Here is a 19904-nt window from a genome sequence, read left to right on the forward strand (position 1 = left end):
CATACCATCAAACATTGCAATTCTCCATCAGACAACGTTGTGAAGATCAGTCATCATTGACGATGTTGCACAGATGAGCATATCACAGTGATAACCAAAATCAAAGGTGATGCGAGCCGTTATAGCGGCCCTTCGTCAGCTCAGCAACAACTAGCGTTGGGAGGAGCAGAGCACTAACGCAGCGCTTTTGGGGTGTGCACTGGCCACGCCCTGCTAAGACTATCCAGCGCTACCCTTGTCTGCTGCACAATTGATTAAAAGAACAGCAAAGAAAGAGAAATGGAAGGGGCTCCAAGGGAATAAGGAAAAAGGGAGAGGGATGGTTTGAGAAAATGCGAGACAAAGCATCTGGCCCAAGCAGTGCTGGCACTTACTGCTCCCTCCAGCCAGATCCGCTGATGTTTACGGGAGGCGAGGGAGAACGACAAGGCAGCCAATGAGACGAGAGAGGGGACGAGGACACAGTGAAAGGGGGAAGCGAGAAAGAGAGAACGGAATGAAGGCGCAGTCATTACGGCAGCACACACACACACACACAAGCAGAAGCTAGCTGCAGCAGCGGCAATGGCGGCAGCGGCAGCAGCTTCGCACATCAGTCGCTCGGCACAACCGAAAACAGCAAATGAAAAGCAGTGCTTTAGATCCTCTGAGGCAGCAGCAATGCAATGTGGCGTGACTTTTTGAATGGTCAACAGTGGCCAAGCAAAGAAAGCCTCAAGCGCAGAGCCACGGTTTGGACAAGAGAACTTGTCTTAGTCAGGGCTGCACACCAACGAAGACAGGTTCCCTTGTGATAACGTCGACTCCAGGCCAAGGCTTCTCCTGTTTGGCCACTGCTCCTTGTCACTTCTTCAAGCCTCCAACTTCCTGTGAATACCTTTATCTTGTTTGTATGACTTTCAGACAACACATGGAACCAGAGAGGCAAGAGGTAACAGGTCTCAAATGCCACAACACACATTAGTATGGGAGCTCTTACAGAAGAATGAAGGCAAAAGTCAGGATTGAGGCTCTTTCAGAATAATATTTTTCAGCTGCATTATATGAAAAAATAACGAGGTTACTGGATCACAATGGGAATATAAATACAGAATAAACCTTTTTAAAAGTAATCTTTCCCTGAACCAACCAAATTTAGGAGCTTTATCTGCTAGGGTCACTAGCTAAAAAAAATCGCTTGTCATATTTCTTTCTTTTTTCTGTTTGCTTGTGATTTAGAAGTTGTAACTTAATGCAAATGCAACATTTTTGTATGATTTCCATAGTAAGATCGTGAAACCGAATGCTCAATGATTAAAACTAAAATAATACAACTTTTCAGAGTAGCTGGTGGTAAGCGGTGCATGCAAATCTCACGTGACTGCAGCTCTGAATTACATGACAGTGACCACTTAAACTAGCAAGAGAGATAAAACATTTTACTAGTTCATGAAAGCACGCCAGGTTGAATTAACCAGTTCTTAATAAAGAAGCAATTAACACAAGTGGGTTATCTCAAAATTAAAGTGGACTGTGCATAATTCTGATTGTTATAACCAAGGACCAGACTATGAGCAGGAACACACAAACTTGAATAGCAGACCGGTTCATGCCCACAATACTGACTAGAAGCAAACCATGCTTATCCACTCTTAAAAATAAGCCATTCCATTCCACAGTGATAACTAACACTTGTCAGGTGAAATTCTTAAAACCCCACTTAAATGCTCCAGCCTCTATTCTACGATTTGTACAAAGGTGTCAGGTGACAAAAATTTACTAGTGTTATCACAGACAGCACAACCGTTTTCTGTGTCAGGAAAAGTTCAACACTATCCCACAAAGCCAGAGAATTAACAGACTATACTTGAAAAAACACCTCCATGCAGCTGAAGCAAACGAGTAACCCAAACTTTAGATGTTCTAACAAAAACTGTTTCACATCATTAGTTCAGATCAGCTTGGCGAAATTCTATTTTTAACACATTGATAATGAAACATAAGAATACCTCACCAAAAAATGCTTATTTTCTGTATAAATGTGCAAAACACTTCAATAATGAGCAAAATCAATGAAACGAAGAAGATGTTCCGAAAACTTATTCGGCAATAGACGGAAAACACCAGGAAATAAACCTAAGAGAGGGCTTCACTCCAAGCCACCTATGGCTCCATCAAAATCTGTCGAGGCAGCTCTCGTCATAAGTGAACCATAGGTGCACATTTTATTTGGTTTACATCACATGTCAGATACCACTGCAGCTAGAGATCTTGCATCGATCTTTCTCCTCTGACCATCACAACAAAGCAAGTCGCGTGCCAAACTTCATCCTTGTTCTGTGTTCGGGGACTAAACCAACAGATCACACTTGCTGCCTTTCTTACGGTGCCGGCCGAAGACATTTAGCCAGAAACTTCGCACTCAGTACCCAGACTCATCAAGAAAAAATTTTCTGGTATGTTGCCTGTAGGCAACGTTCATCAATACTAAAACGTTATTGTTCCTCAGGCATCACAAGTTGCATTTCTTCTTCTACAAAAGTAGTTTACCAAATCGCCATGTGTTACAAAAGGCATATAGTGTAAGACAGAGACCATAATCTGTGTAAGACAGAGTGTAAATCACTCAAGCCTCATCTCCACGGACATTATTATGACGTGGAGAGTGCTTCGCGACTGATCATTCCGAAAGGCCATAGATTTGCTCGCAGGGGCACTTTTCTCACGTTACAGAGGACACAGGCCTGGAGTTCAAATGGTAACATGATGCGCCTTCTGTATGGACAGAGGAACATGGGTGGGACAACTGCCTGCATGTCTGCTAGGCTAAATTTTCCCACATGCTACTGGTATTACTACACTCACCCACGCACGCACCTGTAATAAATGTCAAAGTTTGGCCTTATCAGCAGCCTCTATACCCATTCAATCACAACTAAATTCCTGCCAAGTCGAAGCCATTCAAAGCCAACCTGTTTCCCCCGTCGTGACGGTGACCGGTACGGTGGGGGAGCCCCGACCCAGGTCGTTGACGGCGATGACGTAGAACTCGTACTCCGTGTAGGGACTGAGGTCCCTGACGTGGTGATACGGCATGGTGATGCCACTCGTCTCGCTGTACTCGCGGTTGGCTTGACGTGGCTTGTATTGCACCACGTAATAGCGAATGTTGTCCGAGCCGCTGCCCTCGTACGACCACGACAACCGCACTGAAGTGGCTGTTACATCGGAGACGGCCAGGTTGGTAGGTGGCCGGGGCAGTGCTGATGTGGGAAGGAAGAAAGAGCAGATAATGAAACAAACTGATGCCTGGCCTGGCGGAGCTTGAGGGGAGACAATGCTTGAGTGACGCTGCAGCAAAACATTGATATAAGGAACATGGATATTTAACAAAGTAAATCTATTAGGCTCCTTGCTGCTATAAATGCATACTGAATATATGCTTATAGCTAATAGAGGATATAACGAAGCATTCATATTTAAAACAGCGGCAAAAAAAGCACGGACAAGGGAGGACACAGGACGAGCGCTCAAACCCTTCGTACCCAAACCCTTCCGAGTCATATAACGACGGCAATTTCGATTTATGTTACCAGTGAAATACAAATGGAACACAAAGGACAGGGATTATGAACACTAGAGACCACTACCGCTGTTTGTCTTGTCTGTGTGTTACTCTTTGCATTCCATTTTTACTATGCTGGTAACACGAGTCAAGAATCTAGTGACCAACTAGCTCGATTAACTGCACTACCAAGGTAAATGTCAATGTCGGAAGTTACTTTATTATAGCGAGGTGTATTTAAAGGGACATTAGAGAGGAATTTCGAGTTAATCTCTGTTATCAAACTACTTTTCTGCAATAGAAAAACAGCCACACTTGTCATGGGGGGGGAGGCTTGGTGAGCCAGAAAGGAGGCGAAAACCAAAAACTAGTGGCACTGCAGCTTTGAAGTTCCCAAAGCAGCTTATCGTTGATTCAATCGATTGCGACAGAATCTAGCCGGGTCTACTCTTACTATTCATTGTTAAAGGAGGACTGCATTTTCATATTCCCGAGGACTTAAAGACCCCAACTAGCAAGTTTAAAAAACTTTCCCTGAGCTACAAAGAGAGAGAGAGAGAGAGAGAGAGAGAGAGAGAGACCCAAATGTGAGAAAACACTTTGAAGTCAGTAACATCACACTGACTTATCAAGCACAGAACGCTTCACACGAACTTCATGAGAGGAATGTTCGGCCTTTATTTTTGGCAGTAAACAATTAACCTTTCTTTTTTCCATCAAAATGAATGAATGAAAGTAGGGTTTCAAAAGAATGTTTTACGAGACTAAATTGATTTAGTGTCTCTTTCTATACTTAGTTTCGTACATAGCTGGCAACTCTGTGAAGGCTAGGTATACTTCTCTCAGTACCCACATTTGCAACCAAGACATAGTGTAACTTGATATAACATTAGGTCTTGTACTTTTATGTCACAAAATATGTAAGTTGAACCCAGATACATCGAACCCACATATAACGAATTACTGTGTAACGAAAAGCAGCAAAATCCCCTTGAAATATTTTGTATGAAATTTTTATTTGATATATCGAATTATTTATACATCGAACTTTATTGTGACCCCCTTCAGATTCAATATACCTGGGTTCGATTGTAGTTACCACACTGAAGGCGTCCCAAGTCCGAACCTATCTGCCACTGCATCAGTAGAGAGAGAGACATTTCTGTGACTAGCGGCCACAATGCACCGGTTGCACTAGCGACTAAAACATACAGTCTCGATGATACGATTACGGTTGATCCGAATTTCACGATGATACGAATTTCTAAGATGTTTCGGACCGACTACTTTATATAGAATACGCTATGGTTCGGGATTACACAAACAGTTTCTCAAGCATTTGCGGATGATACGAACGTGCCAATGACTGGCGCACAGGAGCAGGACGACGCGGTTGGTCTCGGAGAGGGAGCGTAGCCACCGTGGCTAAGGCGCAGCTGCTGGCCGGGCGGCAGCGGCTACCAGCCCTCCTCTCCAAACCCACGTCCCTTCACCTCAACATCTCGGCCGCCAGTTATGTAGCGTACATAGTGCGCTCGGCACGGAACCTGCCAAGCGCAAGCCAGGGCGAGTCACGCGCTTGACGAGGCTACGTCACCTATTTCTTGGCAGCTCATTGGCATACGCTAGCTTTATTATTTTAAGCCTTTTTTATTGCTACGCCACGCTTTCGCACAGGGTGACTCTGTGCAACTTCAAGGTATAAAAAAGATTTAAGTACTTTCATTTAGCCGTCGTTTGGTAATTCAACAAAAGTTTGTGGCCCCATAGGGGCCGAAATAATGGGAGTTGACTGTATATGAAATATTTTTTCCAAAGAAAGCGTCACAGATTAAATACAGCTGCCCTAAACAACATGCGAAGTGCGACTTCTGTGACCGCACTCGCACTACTTGAGTAGCTCCTGAAATGTTGCATGCCAGGTATGAAACAGAGCACAAAGTCCCCTGAACTCTTTCCTTACCACTAGAAATGTGCCCATTTTTAGTTCCTTTATGTCTCAACGCTTCATTTCAAGACGTAGTAGTTGCAACGTATACTGTGATAGATGGAATTATAGCCTGATCACTGGTATACTGAATACATGTAAAGCAGTAATAATTGCTCAAACAGTTCTTGGGAACTGATATGTGAAACATTAAAGAAGCATCTCCAGGAATATGAAAGAAAGCAATAAACTACTATTTTAAGTATAAATGCTGAGAGTAAAAAAATCTGAAATGCACAAAACATGTGCCTGGCTCCCAGTTTCCAACTTTTACTAGCCATAGTGATGCCCATGACATGCGGGAAAGCAGTAGCTTCACAAACAGGAAATTGGGCAAGTTCCTGTTGTGCAGTGAGCATTTGTTTCTAATCATTGCAGCAGGCAGCTGGTTCGTTTTTTACTGCATTCTTTATGTACACAAAGCAATTGTCGTTAGGTGGTGGAGCATGCAAAATCCTCCTCATACATGATTATTGTGTTCAATCAGTTTTCATGTGCAAGCAAGCTGGTCTACTGCACATTGAACTGATGACGAAATACAAGCACATGGAGCTTGTATTTCGAACTAGGCACATGGAGGCTGGAGCCTCCATGTGGGTGGTTCTGTTTCTGTATAGTGAACAGAAATGTGGAGTGTTGCACAATATTGTAGAATAATAAATAAGGGCACTCGCACAGGCCATGTTTAAAATGTAAGAAATTGGAATGCTAGTCAAGCTTTGGTCGAAAGTTGGTCGAAAATCTACTGCACGTTCCTGTGTGTGTGAAAACTCCACACACTGGAAAGTATTGCTTGTAATATGCAATTTGTGTATATGCTGTTGAAACACTGATGGATAAAAACAATCCCCGAGAGGAAAAATAAGATTGCACTTGACATTAGTTGAATGCAATTATCAAAATAGCACACCTTAATGAGCACCTACTGTTGTTTGAAAGATCGTTAAAACAGCCTAGACGTCAGATAGGAAAATTAAGACAGTCCGACAGTATCATTTGTGTCTTCACTAATGCTGCCATTTAAAAAAATTAAGTGGCTGAGTCGACCACAGCGAAAATTTTGCATCGTCTGATTGCAGAAGTGCTAGTGACACTGGAGGCTAGTTCCAACGATGCCTCCAGCCTATGTTTTATTTTTCCAGGCTCCCCCCAATCTGCCAAATATTGTCAGACCTGACCAATAGTTCAATTGTCATTTCAGACAATGCATGGTGTTGCTTTCAGAAAAATTTCAATGGAACTGTTTAACAACGTGTACAAAAATTCTCGCTCAACTTGATTGATATTTATAAGCCTGGTAACAAAAGAGTTAACGGCCTCACCTTGGACGAGCACTTGCGAGACATGTTCAATGCTGCCAAGTGTGGAGCCAGCCACACAGGTGTAATTGGCTGACTCGCGAATGTTTTCCAGCACCAGGACGTTGCGGCCCACAGGGACCTCACTGTCGGAGGTCAGGTCAACGGACCCCTTGCGCCAACGCACAAATGGCATGGGGGATCCCACGGCCACGCATGTCAGGTTCAGCGTGGCACCCGGCGACACTTCGTAAGTCGACTCCGGCGGGATTGAGAAGTATGGTGGAACTCGCCGCACTGCAGGGAAACGAAAGCATGCGCAATGTGAACTCCTCTTAGTACTTCTTCCTGATCATTCCTTGTGTACAGTGCTCACGAAGTGCAATTCTACAGGGAGACATTAGGCAGGCATGTATGTGTGCAGACATAGAGGGCTCCTCATGTAGAAACTGCAGTTGTGGCTTAGCGGACTCAGCACACAGGAGACAACACACATCTGTTTGATCTGTTCATAACTTGGCCGCTCTTGGAATCCTCTCTCGAGTAGACCTTGTTCCTAAGACAAGAGCCACAACAGGTGGTGAACGTCCGCTGCAGATCAAGGGTAGCACACTTTGGGCACCTCGTAGGGTCTCCGGGTGCGGGACCGCAGACCCAGGTCACTGAAGGCATTAGGGCCACCCCAGCATGTGTAGGAAGTCTCCAGAGAGAGAGACTTCCTCCACACGAGAAAGATTATGGGGCAGGGAGCAGACAAACGGAGAGACTAAGGAATGTGTGTCCCAATGGAGAAGGAAGTTTTAGGCTAAAAGGATAGAGTGGGGATTTGAAGAGCGGCCACTGGGGAACAAGTCCACTCACCACGAACGAAGAGGGTTGCCATTGGCGAGATGGCAGTGCCAACACTGTTCTCTGCAATGCATTCGTAGTTGCCCTGATCTTCCTCCTGGGCATCGAAAATCTGTAGGGAACCTGCAAAGCGAGCAATACAAGGGGCAATGTGAGAATAAGCTCTTCGTCATATTAGTAGTGCAGATAGCAGACTATGCACAGACAACGAAACAAAATAGACTGGACAATCGTTGAGCGTCAATTGAGCTTTACTATTGCTACAAATATGCATGGAGGCATGAACATCTAAATAGACAAGATGTGGACATTCTAGACAAACCCCTATGAAGAAAAGAGTACCACTGCAAGCACATGAAGCATTTGTCCCAAGTACTATGACTCTTTTTGTGTGCCACTGACGTCGATGCCACTAACGGCCAAATAGCTTGTTTTTCCAAATTTCCCCCTTGATAGCTGTGAGAATAACAGCCCATTCCTCTGGCCCACATAGTGCATTTCCATCTCTTCACATTGAAGCAATGCCACAATAAAACACACCACTTTTCATGGCTGCCACAGCAAGAAAGAAAATTAAATAAGAAGGAGCAAAATCCTAGAATGCACAGTAACCAAAGTTAAACAAGCCATGTGTTCAAGCGGCACCCTTTTCCAGCCAGACCTGCCATATCAAACACTTTTTGAACAGCTGACAGGCGATCGAGCATTGAATCAAAGTTTCACTTCCTTGCTCACTGGTGACGCATCACACAAGTCAGTAAAGTTGAAGGCAGGCTTTCGGAACTGCTGTGACTGAGTGAGTCGGAAGAAAATGACAAACCGTTTTGTTTTGTAGCGGCAACCATTACTCCAGTTCTTCCCGTAACCCTAGAATGTAGCGAGGAGACCATGAAAATTTTATGGTCTTTACGATCCCAGGTGTGGTGGTGCCCAGTGATCCACAGCACTGTAGCCTGTAGCTCGCAAGGACGGATGTCTTTCAACTACAGTCGGGGACAACCCAAGAATGCCACCGTCTATTTCAAATAAAATTTGTCTAGATGAGTCAGCCAATTATGTTTGTGCTCATTTCCACCAGGTTAGAAGAAGAGTCCAACTTTGGCAAGGTTCTGAATGGTATTGCAAAAGTTCATTGCCTGAGACATCTTGAGACGTTCTGAGGCGTCGCCAAAGTGTACTAAATACGGGCATGTTATTTGCACTTAGTACTTGCATGAATTCTCGCGTCGCTCGTGGCCGGGCAGAGAGGAGATAGTGGGTTGCATAGGCAACTCGAGTTACTTATGTGATGCCAGTCAAATTCTTCAGATGCTTAATGCGGCGTTTGGGACACTGTATGCATTGAAAAAAGCACCCCGGAAATTCTTCAGCACCAGTCAGAACCTTGCTCAAACTTCTTTCATTATTGCCGTCCCTTAGAGCGTACGTTTCGGAACATGGATGCTCAGAGGGCAAGTGCAGCGTGGTTTTGTGGGCGGAACATGTACAGAATTCTTAGGTCATCATTGAGTGTAGTAAGAGTATAGTAAGAATTATGAGGTTTCACTGCTGCTGCGTGGATTGCTGATCTACCAAGAGACATTGCTGATCTACCAAGACACAGAGACAACTTGCCAGCAGCTGCGAGGGAGTAGCGTGGGTTGGACATGTCAACAGGGATGTCATTTCGTAGCCAGGACAGCTTGGGTTCGGGGTCTCCCTCGGCTTTGCAGGGAAGCAGCGCGCTGCGGTTGCGCTCTACGCCTTGAAGGTTGGGCAGCAGCTTGAAGTGCGGGAAGCCTGGTGGGATCTGGTTCTCTGATGAAGTGAAGAAAAAAGGAGAAACAAATGGTGAGCCATTGTACAAAACCAAACATAACCAAACAGCTTGAAAAGCAAGGCCAGGTGAGCCTGGCAAAGGACAACAAAAGCAACAATTCCTGCCAACACAAACTTTTGTAAAATCCAGAATCCCAGAAGTGTGAATCCGAATATAGTGCGAAACAAAATGCAATTCTCGGACCAAGGAAGAGAAATAAATTCGTATTCAAACATCTAAAAAGAAGTCGGTTTTTAATCATACAAAACCAAAGGACAATTATAAAGATAAAAAATCAGGTACTCAAATATAGCATGACAACCAAATTCGATGTGCTGAAATCTAGCACAATATGCCAAATCAGGTGTGGAAGTTTCAGCAAAAATCGGAGGGTTCTTTATTCCACCACAATCACCGGGGTCGGTCGGTCGGTCAGTCGGTCCGAATTTTACCTCCTGGGATTTCTCAAATGCAAGCCAAAAGCTTGGTGCACAGGGTACAAAGTTGTGCAAACTTGATTAAAAGTCACACCTGTACTACAACAAGAAAATAAAGAGCACAAGGCTAAGATAGTGTGGGTGCAAACTGACAATAAAGACAATTCCATGGCAATAAAACAAAGACCACACGGCAAGGAGTAGTGTAAGCTTAATTTATAGTTATATGAATTGAATGATAAGACAAATTGTAAAATTGACTAGCTAAAAGCAACATTGAAGTGCTTGAAACCGTTCACACATTATTTCATTTTATTTCTTTATTCTGCTATCAAGGCCTATGACATTATAGAGAGGAGTGGGTAGAAACTGCAAACCATATAAGAGATAAATAATGGAGTGAATAATAATAACAATCAAAATTTAATGTAATAGGTTAGTATGCAATGATCGCTAGTGCATTGTGACACGCTATCATTGTTGATCATTGCAAAACATTTATTAAAGAGAAACACTTCCTCATTTCAGGCTGATAAAGAGTGCTTTTACAACTATATTTACGTGAATTTTGCAGGGATAAACGGATCAATCAAAGGATCAATGAAGGGCAAAGTTCAATTTTATGAATTTCACGCCTGAACCCCAGCATCGGCACATCAGTGTGACGTTACAAATTTCAAAGCATTCTTTTTTTATTTGGGTCTCCTCGGCACAGCAAAATTTTTTTAAACTTGCAAAATTCAGCCTTTGTCTCTTTTAGAATAGTGCACTACAATCGACCTTTACCAATAAAAAGCTAACTGGAGGTGTGCCGAGTGCATCAAAATGCATGATGTCACGGCAAGAATAGACATTTGGGCAAGTTGGTACTGGTTGAACATCTTCAAGGGCAGTGCAAGACAACAAAGACAAAAGGCGGCAAACACACAGGACAGCGCTGAACTCACAATTAACTTGATTAGAAGGCATACACAAACTTCTGTACTACGACCCATATCCACGTGCTCTCCCATCGATGGCTTCATTATCAGTGCACAGGCAAAAAACACAAAACCTTGTAATCTAATGCTACACACTATGAAGCAGTTTAAAAATTCAAAGTCACCGTCATACAAATTTAATGACGGCATGCTTACACAACGCAATCCTTTTTTTCCTAATATGGCAGGCCTCAATAATCTTCCTCGTAGTCTGATTGTTATGCGCGGAAAGTATTGTGGTGTCTTCATAGATTGCAGTGCACCCGTGCTCAGCGTAATGCCGCACAACATGTGAGTAGGCATTACCCATTAGCGAGCGCCTACGCTCTGATAATCTAATGTTCAGGCATCGACCTGTTTGGCCGATATACACGTGACCGCAGGAAAATGGAAGCTCGTAAACAACTCCCATTCTGCAGTGTACAGGTAGGGACGTGTGCTTAACAGTGCAGCCTTTCCCAGCATGAGTGTAGCAGGCAGGTTTGATGTAAAGGTTCTTTTTTCTGCCTGTAACAAGATGATCAAAATTTGCGGCAAGATTGATAGGAAGTTGGCACAGGCTGCCTCCCCTCATGCTGGGAAAGGCTGAACTCTTAAGCACATGACTCCGCCTGAGAACTGTAGAGTGAGAGTTGTTTACGAGCTCCCGTTTTCCTGCGGTCACGTCTATATCGGCCAAAGAGGTCGATGCCTGAACATCAGATTGTCACAGCATAGGCACTCGCTAACAGGTAATGCCTACTCACATGTCGTGTGGCATTACTCTAAGCATGGGTGCACTCCCCAATCCATGAAGACGCCACAATACTTTCCGCGCATAACACTCAGAATACGAGGAAGATTACTGAGGCCTACTATATCAGGAAAAAGAAGGATTGCATTGTGTAAGCATGCTATTATTAAATTTGTATGACAGTGAATTTGAATTTTTAAACCGTCTCATAGCATAGCATTAGATTACAGGGTTTTGCGTTTTTTGCCTGTGCACTGAAAATGGCATCATCGATGGGAGAGCACGTGGGTATGGGTTGCAGTACAAAAGTTTGCATATGCCTTCTAAACAAGTTAGTTGTGAGTTCAGCGCTGTCCTGTGTGTTTCATGTTTTTTGTCTCAGTCGTCTTGTGCTGCCCCTTGGAGATGTCATGGCAAGCTGGTGTGGGAATTTCAAGGCGTTGTCACCACCCACTTTTCATTTTTGGTCTCTTTTCTTGCATACCAAGCCCCTCATCGCGGCAGGAACTGGCATTGTAGAACGCATTACAGGTATGGTAAAAAGTGATTCACTAATACTGCTGAAACCACTCTTCTCTGTAGTGTCCTTTAGAAAGCCATCAGTCAAAAGCACGTGGCATGACCGACCCTCACCTTCAAGCACAGTGAGCGTGAACTGAGCCCTAACAGGCTCGCCAACACCATTTTCAGCGAGGCACTCGTAGGTGGCATTGTCCTTTCCGGCGCGGACAGGGTCGATACGAAGCACCGACCCGCCCGTCATCTCGGTCACCGTGTAGCGGTTGGTGGAGACGCGTTTGCCATTTTTGCGCCATTCGATCTGTGGGCGCGGGTTGCCAACAGCCGTGCAGACAAACACCGCCACCCGTCCGGTCACCACCGTCTGATCCCGAGGAAAGATGACGATGCTTGGCGGGTCTGTAAAAAAAATGCGATAAGGATTCATGAATCGTCGGAAGGTTACGTGCATAAAGTGTGTACGCAAGAGGGAAGAAATAGGCTTTCAGGAAATGTGAGTTTGGGATGCTTGTACGAATGGCTGGCCTAACAGTGCGAGTAAGACTAAAACAGAAATGAGAGAATGACTGGAAAAGCACCGACATTGAACATCAACTGTTATGATAAAGTCAATGCTTGTCGGGTCATCTGCTTGTCTCTGTTTCCATCATACTTTTGCTGCTAGGCGAGCGAAACATACTACACAAATGCCAAAGTCAACTAAGAGATCACATAGTGGCGGAAAAAAGAGGAAGACACAAAAACTATTTGTGAATTCTTACGGGAAGGCAGCTGAAACATGTCAATCAGTGGCAAGCCTGTGCGCTTTTGACAGATGTCAGTTCCAACATGAAAATTCCTTTGTGTGTGCGTGCGTGCGTACAGGATAATTGAAGGCTGGCTTATGTGCATGTCACTGCAATTTCTTTAATGCCGAATCTTTCACCCCACAAGTGTTTACCAACTTGCTCAGCTTTCTGTCCTCTAAACCTTCCGAAGCTGTACTGCGGGCTATATGGAAAACTGTAACGTAAAACTCCCAATTGATTTTGAATGTGCAGCTACATAATTATACACGACTGCTTTCTGCATTCTGTCCCCATCGGATTGTGGCTGCCGCTGCCAGGAATCGATGCCATGACATTTGCTCTGCGAAAGGACGCCATGCGCCATCCCTAGGATAGCAGTTAAAAGGTTGGAACTTGGTTTGCTGTGTCCATCTATCTGTCCGTCCGGTGTAAGCCTGAGATACTCTTCGTAAATTCCATATTCAGTTTGTCAGAGTTACTGTTACGCACCAAGAGGAAGAAAGTATTGTGGGCCATTTAAATGTACGAGGACAAAGTGGTTCATATGACCACACGGTACAGGGTCTCCATATGTTAAAGGGGCCCTGAAACACTTTTCCAACTAATCATAGTATGACATCAATATTGAAGTACGTCGCCTCTCAAATGTCCTACTGCAAACATTTTTCGAATCCTTAAATCACAAGTGAAGTTAGACATAGTTATCCAACTAATCAGGGGTTTTCACAATCCTTTCATTTCTTCCAGCACGCTGGAAGCTACGCAGGGCAGCCGGCTAGGGGGCGCATGGGAGCGATGCCCCACTGGCCGTGACTAAAGGTTGAACACGAGATGGCACCTGTGGACCTAAGCTTTTCATTCCGGAGGCCACTCCCAGCAGACGCAACAACGCGCAACTGTCGTGTTTAGACTGGCAGTGCAAATATGAAATGGAATCTCTGCCTTTTTGAGCTTGCAGACACATATATTTTGTGCTGACCTAACTCAAATGAGCTGTAATTGTATTACCAAGAAGGCACTCATGATCACAAAGTCAGCTAATAGCTGTTGTAAATATACCTGCTTGCGATGACACCCCGTGACGACATTGTGGAAGCCAGAGCAAGCAATATTTCACAGGCTTTGACGCAAGACTGCAAATTCTCTGCTGCGTGCGGTGCCACAATATTTGGCTCACACGTTCACAGGAGCCTTGTTAACTGATAGGCAACATTTTTTTGCTATGTTCAAGAAGTGTTTCAGGGTCCCTTTAATGTAATGTAAAAGCCAGTAATGTTATTAACAATATTCATGGCAGTCCCCCATATTAACAGGTAAGTGGAACCAGCTAACACAAAACCAAGATTACTTTCCTCCAAATAACTTTCACAGGTAAGAAAAGCTGAAAAGCCTCTCTTCACAACTTGTAGATCAGTCAATTGAAGCCATAGCGCACATCCTGTCGTCTTTTTTTGTCCGTGTCAATCCAGTGCTATGGCTTCAATTGATGCAACTAACAAACTAGCCCAAAAATCTCAACTCCTGGATTGCAGATGAGGCTGACAGCAAATAAAATTTTTTAGGTTTCTACGTCTAATATTCACTTTCATCACAACTCTCCTAACCCTTCAATGTAGTCTGCTTTGGAGGTTTCTTTCCACCCATTTTCACACGAAAACAGCTTTACTCGTATTGTTGCAATTTCTGCGCAAAGTGACTTAACTGCAGTTTCGAGCATGCTCCTGCCAAATTGTATAACATGGGTGTTCTCCTGTGCAACATTCTCCTGTGCACCTAAAAACCAAGTAAAATTACAAACACCAATATATTTTTTTTTTTTCCTGTCCAGTGGTGCTTTCACTGCATGTACTTCAATCAGAAACCACATCAACTTTGGCGGGTTTTCCAGCAACTTCTGACCTTATTCTGCTGATTGCATAAGGTTAAAACATAATGCCTTCGTCTTTGTTCTTTACGATGATTGTATTGATTGGTTCCTCATGAGAAACATTCCACAGGATATCGCTAGTACAATAACCTTCACAATATAACACGCCTTGAATGCAGGATGCTCTCATGGAATGTTCAGAAATAAATAGGAATCAATTTTATACCACTGCAAATTTTAATGTTGCATTTTGTGCACTTTGACACAGTGTTCAGGATATCAATATATTTCTGCTAGGCTGTTCAATGTCCTTGTAACGTCAGAAAAAGAAAGGACAAACAGCTGTTGCCAGCTTAGCTATATTGTGGTCATTACAACCAGAAGGAGACTTTCAGATGACCTGCGTTAGATATCACACAATGCAACACATATGGCTGAAGGCTGGGCACACACACCCGTGTGCTTAGATTTAGGTGCACGTTAAAGAACACCAGGTGGTCAAAATTTCCGGAGTCCTCCACTACGGCGTGCCTCATAATCAGAAAGTGGTTTTGGCACGTAAAACCCCTAATATTATTATTATTAAGGCTGGGCACATTGATTCAACATGAATGACAGAAAGAAAGAGAACAGTACGTTTAGAATTACTGCAAGAATTGATTTCAAAAGTTGCAAGGAAAGGAAGACAGAGAAGAAAACTTTGTCTTTTGAGTCTGCATGCAACATCTGTGCTACATCCTGTATCCACCCGGCATGAAGGCCTTCTAAAGCCAAATATGCAGCAAGTAGACACCTACGTTTTCCGCAATACAGCCACGCACTGGCAAGCATGACTGAGAGTGAGCCACATAGTTGAGTACTCAACTCGTGACCAGTCAAGCGTGAGTGAGGTTTTCAAAAAACCAGCAGTAAACAACACCTGCCGACTGCCAAGGTGTCTGCCAAGGCGGGTTCAACCGTTGTGGAGTTATATTTAGTACAACACGCGCAGTGCCAGAACCAGCTCGAAGGCCTTCGGATAAATTTTGTAAAGACCCACAGCAGCGCAGAATGACCCAGCAGAACAGGCATGCATAACTAAAAGTAATCTTACGTTTCCAGCGCACACTCCTGTTGCCTAGGAAGTACATTGAGCGATTGCACAGGTATATGTGCAAGCCCTCTAAGTGATACAAGGCAAATAGAAAAGTATGCCTTAAATCGCCCGAAAGGAGCACAAGAACAGATTGAGTTGACGGACCACGCAATCCATCAGTTTCTTAAATACTTGCTAAACACGTGTAATGAACTACACTGTGCAGCTAATACAGCATCATTACCCTGTAGCAAACAGATCAATGCAGTATTCGCTTGTTTTTAGCTCCCTTTCAGCGTTCGACACGAGCGTTCGAGGCAACGTTAGCGCATGACCTTAATGCGTAAAACGTGCAAGCGCTGTAAGTGCACGCAACACAAGATGACAAATAATGCGGAACTCAAGAAAGATGAGCAACGGAAGAACAATGCCGGCCATTGTTTTAGATAGCTGTGATCATTAACGCGCCCGGCGATGAAGGGTAGTGAAAGTACCAACACGTTCATAATTTAGCCGGTGTAATGGTAGCACTGTATGGTGCGCGGAACTTCGTAATTTTTGCCACAGTGAAGCGTTTCAACATTGCGACAAACGGCTTTATGTTACTACCGTAGGAAACGCAAGTGTAGCGTTAAGAAAGACAAGTATACTAAAAAGAGGCAGGGATGTAACGGTTTTGATGAACGATGATAGCAGCGCGTCGGGTTGTTTCAGGTCGACTCGCGTCCTCCACGGGATATTTGTTTACGTCGGCCACTTTCAGCGCAACGTACGTCACGGAACGTATTTCCGTGGGTTATTTTATCATTCCCGCTGCTGAAAACACTCCTGTGTAGCCACCGATAAGAAGCCTGTGCTCGGACATCGGACAGTATGCCCGCATCTGTTCGGCGCAACCGGCGCGACTCCCAGATACGGCCCAGATAACAGTACCGTGCAGTATGATGCAGACTACGCCCGGCAAGATCGCTTAATGCGCGGTCCGTCGATACAAACATTGCAGAGAATTTGTTTTGCTTATCAGGAGGCAAACAGTTACAAGAAAACTTGTAGTGGACAGCGAGCAGGCGTAAGCAACTGGCTCGGTGGCAATTTGCGGTGCGAAAAGATACGTTCCCCAAAAAAAGAAAGAAAAAAAGAAGCGAATTCTTACTCGAATAAACTACCAACTGCAAGAAGCCAGTTTGAGCTAAGGCTTCTATTCTCTTAATTGCCCGCGCAAAACCAAGTCTGGACCGGCGCTAACACAGAGAGCGCCCGTATAAGCTGTAGCCGTCATCGGCAAGTGTCAACCGCGAGCAGCTCCTGAAAGGTGCTCCGCGAAAGCGCTCGGGGGATTTACGGGCGCCACATTATTGCACCGTAATAAAGCAACGAGCATGTATTTATATGTGCGTGCATGTGCGCGCGGGAACAATCGGGGACAAACAGAGCGCAACGATGGCTCCAACACCAGAACCGTTCGCTTCTTTTTCTTTCTTTCTCGTGTGCGCGTGCGGTGTTGCTTCCAATGGCAGCGGCCGCGGCGATGAAGGATGTCCCCAGCGCCGCACGGACGACAACGTCTCAAAGGAAATCGAAACCGCGAACAGACGCGTGACACAGCGCACGGGGTTCGGAAAGGCCATGCGAGGCCGAACTGACCTTCGGTGGGCAGGACCGCGGACGCTACTTGCAGCCAGACGAGCGCTTGGAGGAGATGCCAGAGCATAGCGGACCCCTCATCCGAATAAACGTCCACATCAAGAGTCCACCGCGGCAGTAGTACTACTACGACCCTCCACACCGACACACCGCATTTCTGGCAAGCGCTATCCTGCGTGCACTCCTAAAATTTCACATCGCTGGCTCGTGGAGGTTGTACGAGGAGGTGAAAAAAAAAGATGGTTCGTTCACGTCGGCACTTTGATAAGGCATACGCCTAACGCTAGCCGCGCCAGTGCTAGAGGTGCTGGTGGTGGAGGGGGGTGCCGTTTCAGGGACTTTTTCTTGTGTGGATATTTTGTCCCCACCTCACCTCCTCCAAGCCAGCGAGCGAACAACCCAGGCGGGGGGCCGGAGAGAGACGCGGAACCCCCGCCAACGCCAATTGGCGGAAGGTTACGCGAAACCCAGGCGACTAACCGCGGTTACACGGAGGCAGTTTTTTCCTTTTCAACGACGGTTAGTGCGAATCGTTTAGAAAGCAATAATAAAGGAGAGAGGTACGGTTAGACGAACTTTACGACCTCTTAGAATGACGACTGAGATTGCACTCTTTTGCCGCTCGCCGGAATCAATAAACAGCCGGCGAGCACCCTTCTGCACAGGGTGGCCATTCGCCGAGACGGCGTTTTTCTCTCGCGGTTGCCAGACGAAAAGAGCAAAGGACCTGACACTGTCCAGAAACGCCCGCTGAAAAGCAATCAATAACGCTGTCACGCCCGAGTCTAAGGGCGTGTGTGCTGTACCCTTCGGGGCCGGGACGGCGTGTAGCGGTGCATATTTGATGACGGCCGCTTCAGTGCTCCGTAATTGCGCCTCCGAGCTCTTTTCTGGAAGCGCCCGAGCCCACGGCTCGTTTAAGTGACCATCAACGCGCCGTCGGTCGAGTGCTTTCGCATTTGTTCGGGTATGGCTTTTAAAAATATATGGGGGTCACGGCGAAAGGAGGCGCATAATGCAGGAATTACAGAACGTGCAAACGACACTTTTTTTTTTGTGTGTGTTACGCGCTGAATGCAAATTGTGGCCTGCGATCATGCATATAAACTAGAGGAGGGTGTGCATGCATATGGACTTCTCTACAAGATCTCGGGCGTGCAAAAAGCGCTCAGCTCAACTTATCTGCTTTATTCTCGTGGCAGATATTTCCATAAAGTTTCATATTGCAAACACTCGTACCACAACGTCCTGCACCCATTTAGAGTAGAACATACATGTGTATGTATGTATACATATGTTACAGAAGGTCTGTCATTATAATCACAAGGCGAATAAGATATAAGGGTTGCGAGAACGGTTTTCAAGCTTGACCCAGGCGTCCTAGCGACATCAACGTTAAGCTGTGACTGGTCTAACAATTTAAAACGCTAATCCCACCCCCACCCCCTCCATATTGCTGTCATTTGCACTTGAACTACGTTCATTTGAAATATTTACTGCACATTTAGGTTCTTTTTCAAAAAATTCCAACTCCGGTGACCACGCTTGTGGTTAACAAAATACAACGTCATGTTTCCAAATCAAGCCACATCCTCCTGCTTATCTTTCTGGCAGGCGTCTTTGCCGCATGCCAACTCGACAATGCAGTGAAGCCAAGCTTAAAGGCAAGATTGCGCGCGCGCGAGAGAGAGATACTTTACTGAGAGAATAATCGGAGCTTCTGTGGGTGGCCACCGAAGAAGACATCACTATTGGACGGTACCCCTAGTCCAGGGCTCGCTGGCTCTCGCCATCTTTTCCGCTCTCAGGATCAGCTTGAGCCGAGCTGGACAGCAGTGCCTCCCATTGCTCCATCGTGGTACTCCTGTCGTGGTGTTCTGTGTTCTGTAGCGTGCACTCCCACGTAATGTGGTATACGGTTGGTGTGGCCCCGCACCACGGAAATATGTCCCTGTAGGCTTTCGGGTGCATGCGATGTAATATGAGTAAGGTTCGTGTAGGTGCCCGTCTCGAGCCTACGCCACGAATCGGCATGCTTCATCCTTAGTTTTCGATGGAGTGGTGGATAATACGGTAAAAACGAAGCATGTCGTAAGCCAAAAAGTTCAGTGCCCTTCCACTCTGTGAAGAAGGATGACCAGCCGAGTATGTGGGCCCCTTAATGGCGAACCGCACCTCCACCGCCGGTCGGCCCGGCACTGCACTATCTCCGGGATCGGCCCATGCATGAAAAATAATTGGCCTATGTCCAGAGACTAGATCCGCCAGAATCTAGCCATAAACAGCTTCGCTGTAAAATAACTACGAACAAGACGGCAGCTTTCAAGAGAGAGAGAGAGAGATAATTTAATTGAAAGAAGGCAGAGAGGTCGGCCTGAGCTAAGG

The 19904-nt window shown here is 45.3% G+C and overlaps 1 protein-coding gene across 4 annotated transcripts in view; it reads right to left on the bottom strand.

Annotated features, from left to right (window-relative positions):
* The window catches only part of Lar (tyrosine-protein phosphatase Lar), a 104073-nt gene extending 86146 nt beyond the window's left edge, over positions 1–17927 (bottom strand). Inside the window, exons 1-7 of one of the 4 annotated variants that reach the window (XM_075672248.1) lie at positions 17520–17927; positions 12260–12544; positions 9293–9475; positions 7691–7801; positions 6854–7126; positions 2952–3242; positions 375–395 (exon numbers count right to left, since the gene is read on the bottom strand). In XM_075672248.1, coding sequence (XP_075528363.1) covers positions 375–395; positions 2952–3242; positions 6854–7126; positions 7691–7801; positions 9293–9475; positions 12260–12544; positions 17520–17586 — 1231 coding nt within the window. In that variant the 5' untranslated portion in view covers positions 17587–17927. The remainder of the gene's footprint in view (positions 1–374; positions 396–2951; positions 3243–6853; positions 7127–7690; positions 7802–9292; positions 9476–12259; positions 12545–17519) is intronic. The other 3 variants (XM_075672251.1, XM_075672250.1, XM_075672252.1) reach the window with 3 other exon arrangements.
* Between the last annotated feature and the right edge of the window lie 1977 nt (positions 17928–19904).

This window comes from Dermacentor variabilis, chromosome 10 (assembly GCF_050947875.1).
Source record: "Dermacentor variabilis isolate Ectoservices chromosome 10, ASM5094787v1, whole genome shotgun sequence".
Classification (NCBI taxonomy): Eukaryota; Metazoa; Arthropoda; class Arachnida; order Ixodida; family Ixodidae; genus Dermacentor; species Dermacentor variabilis.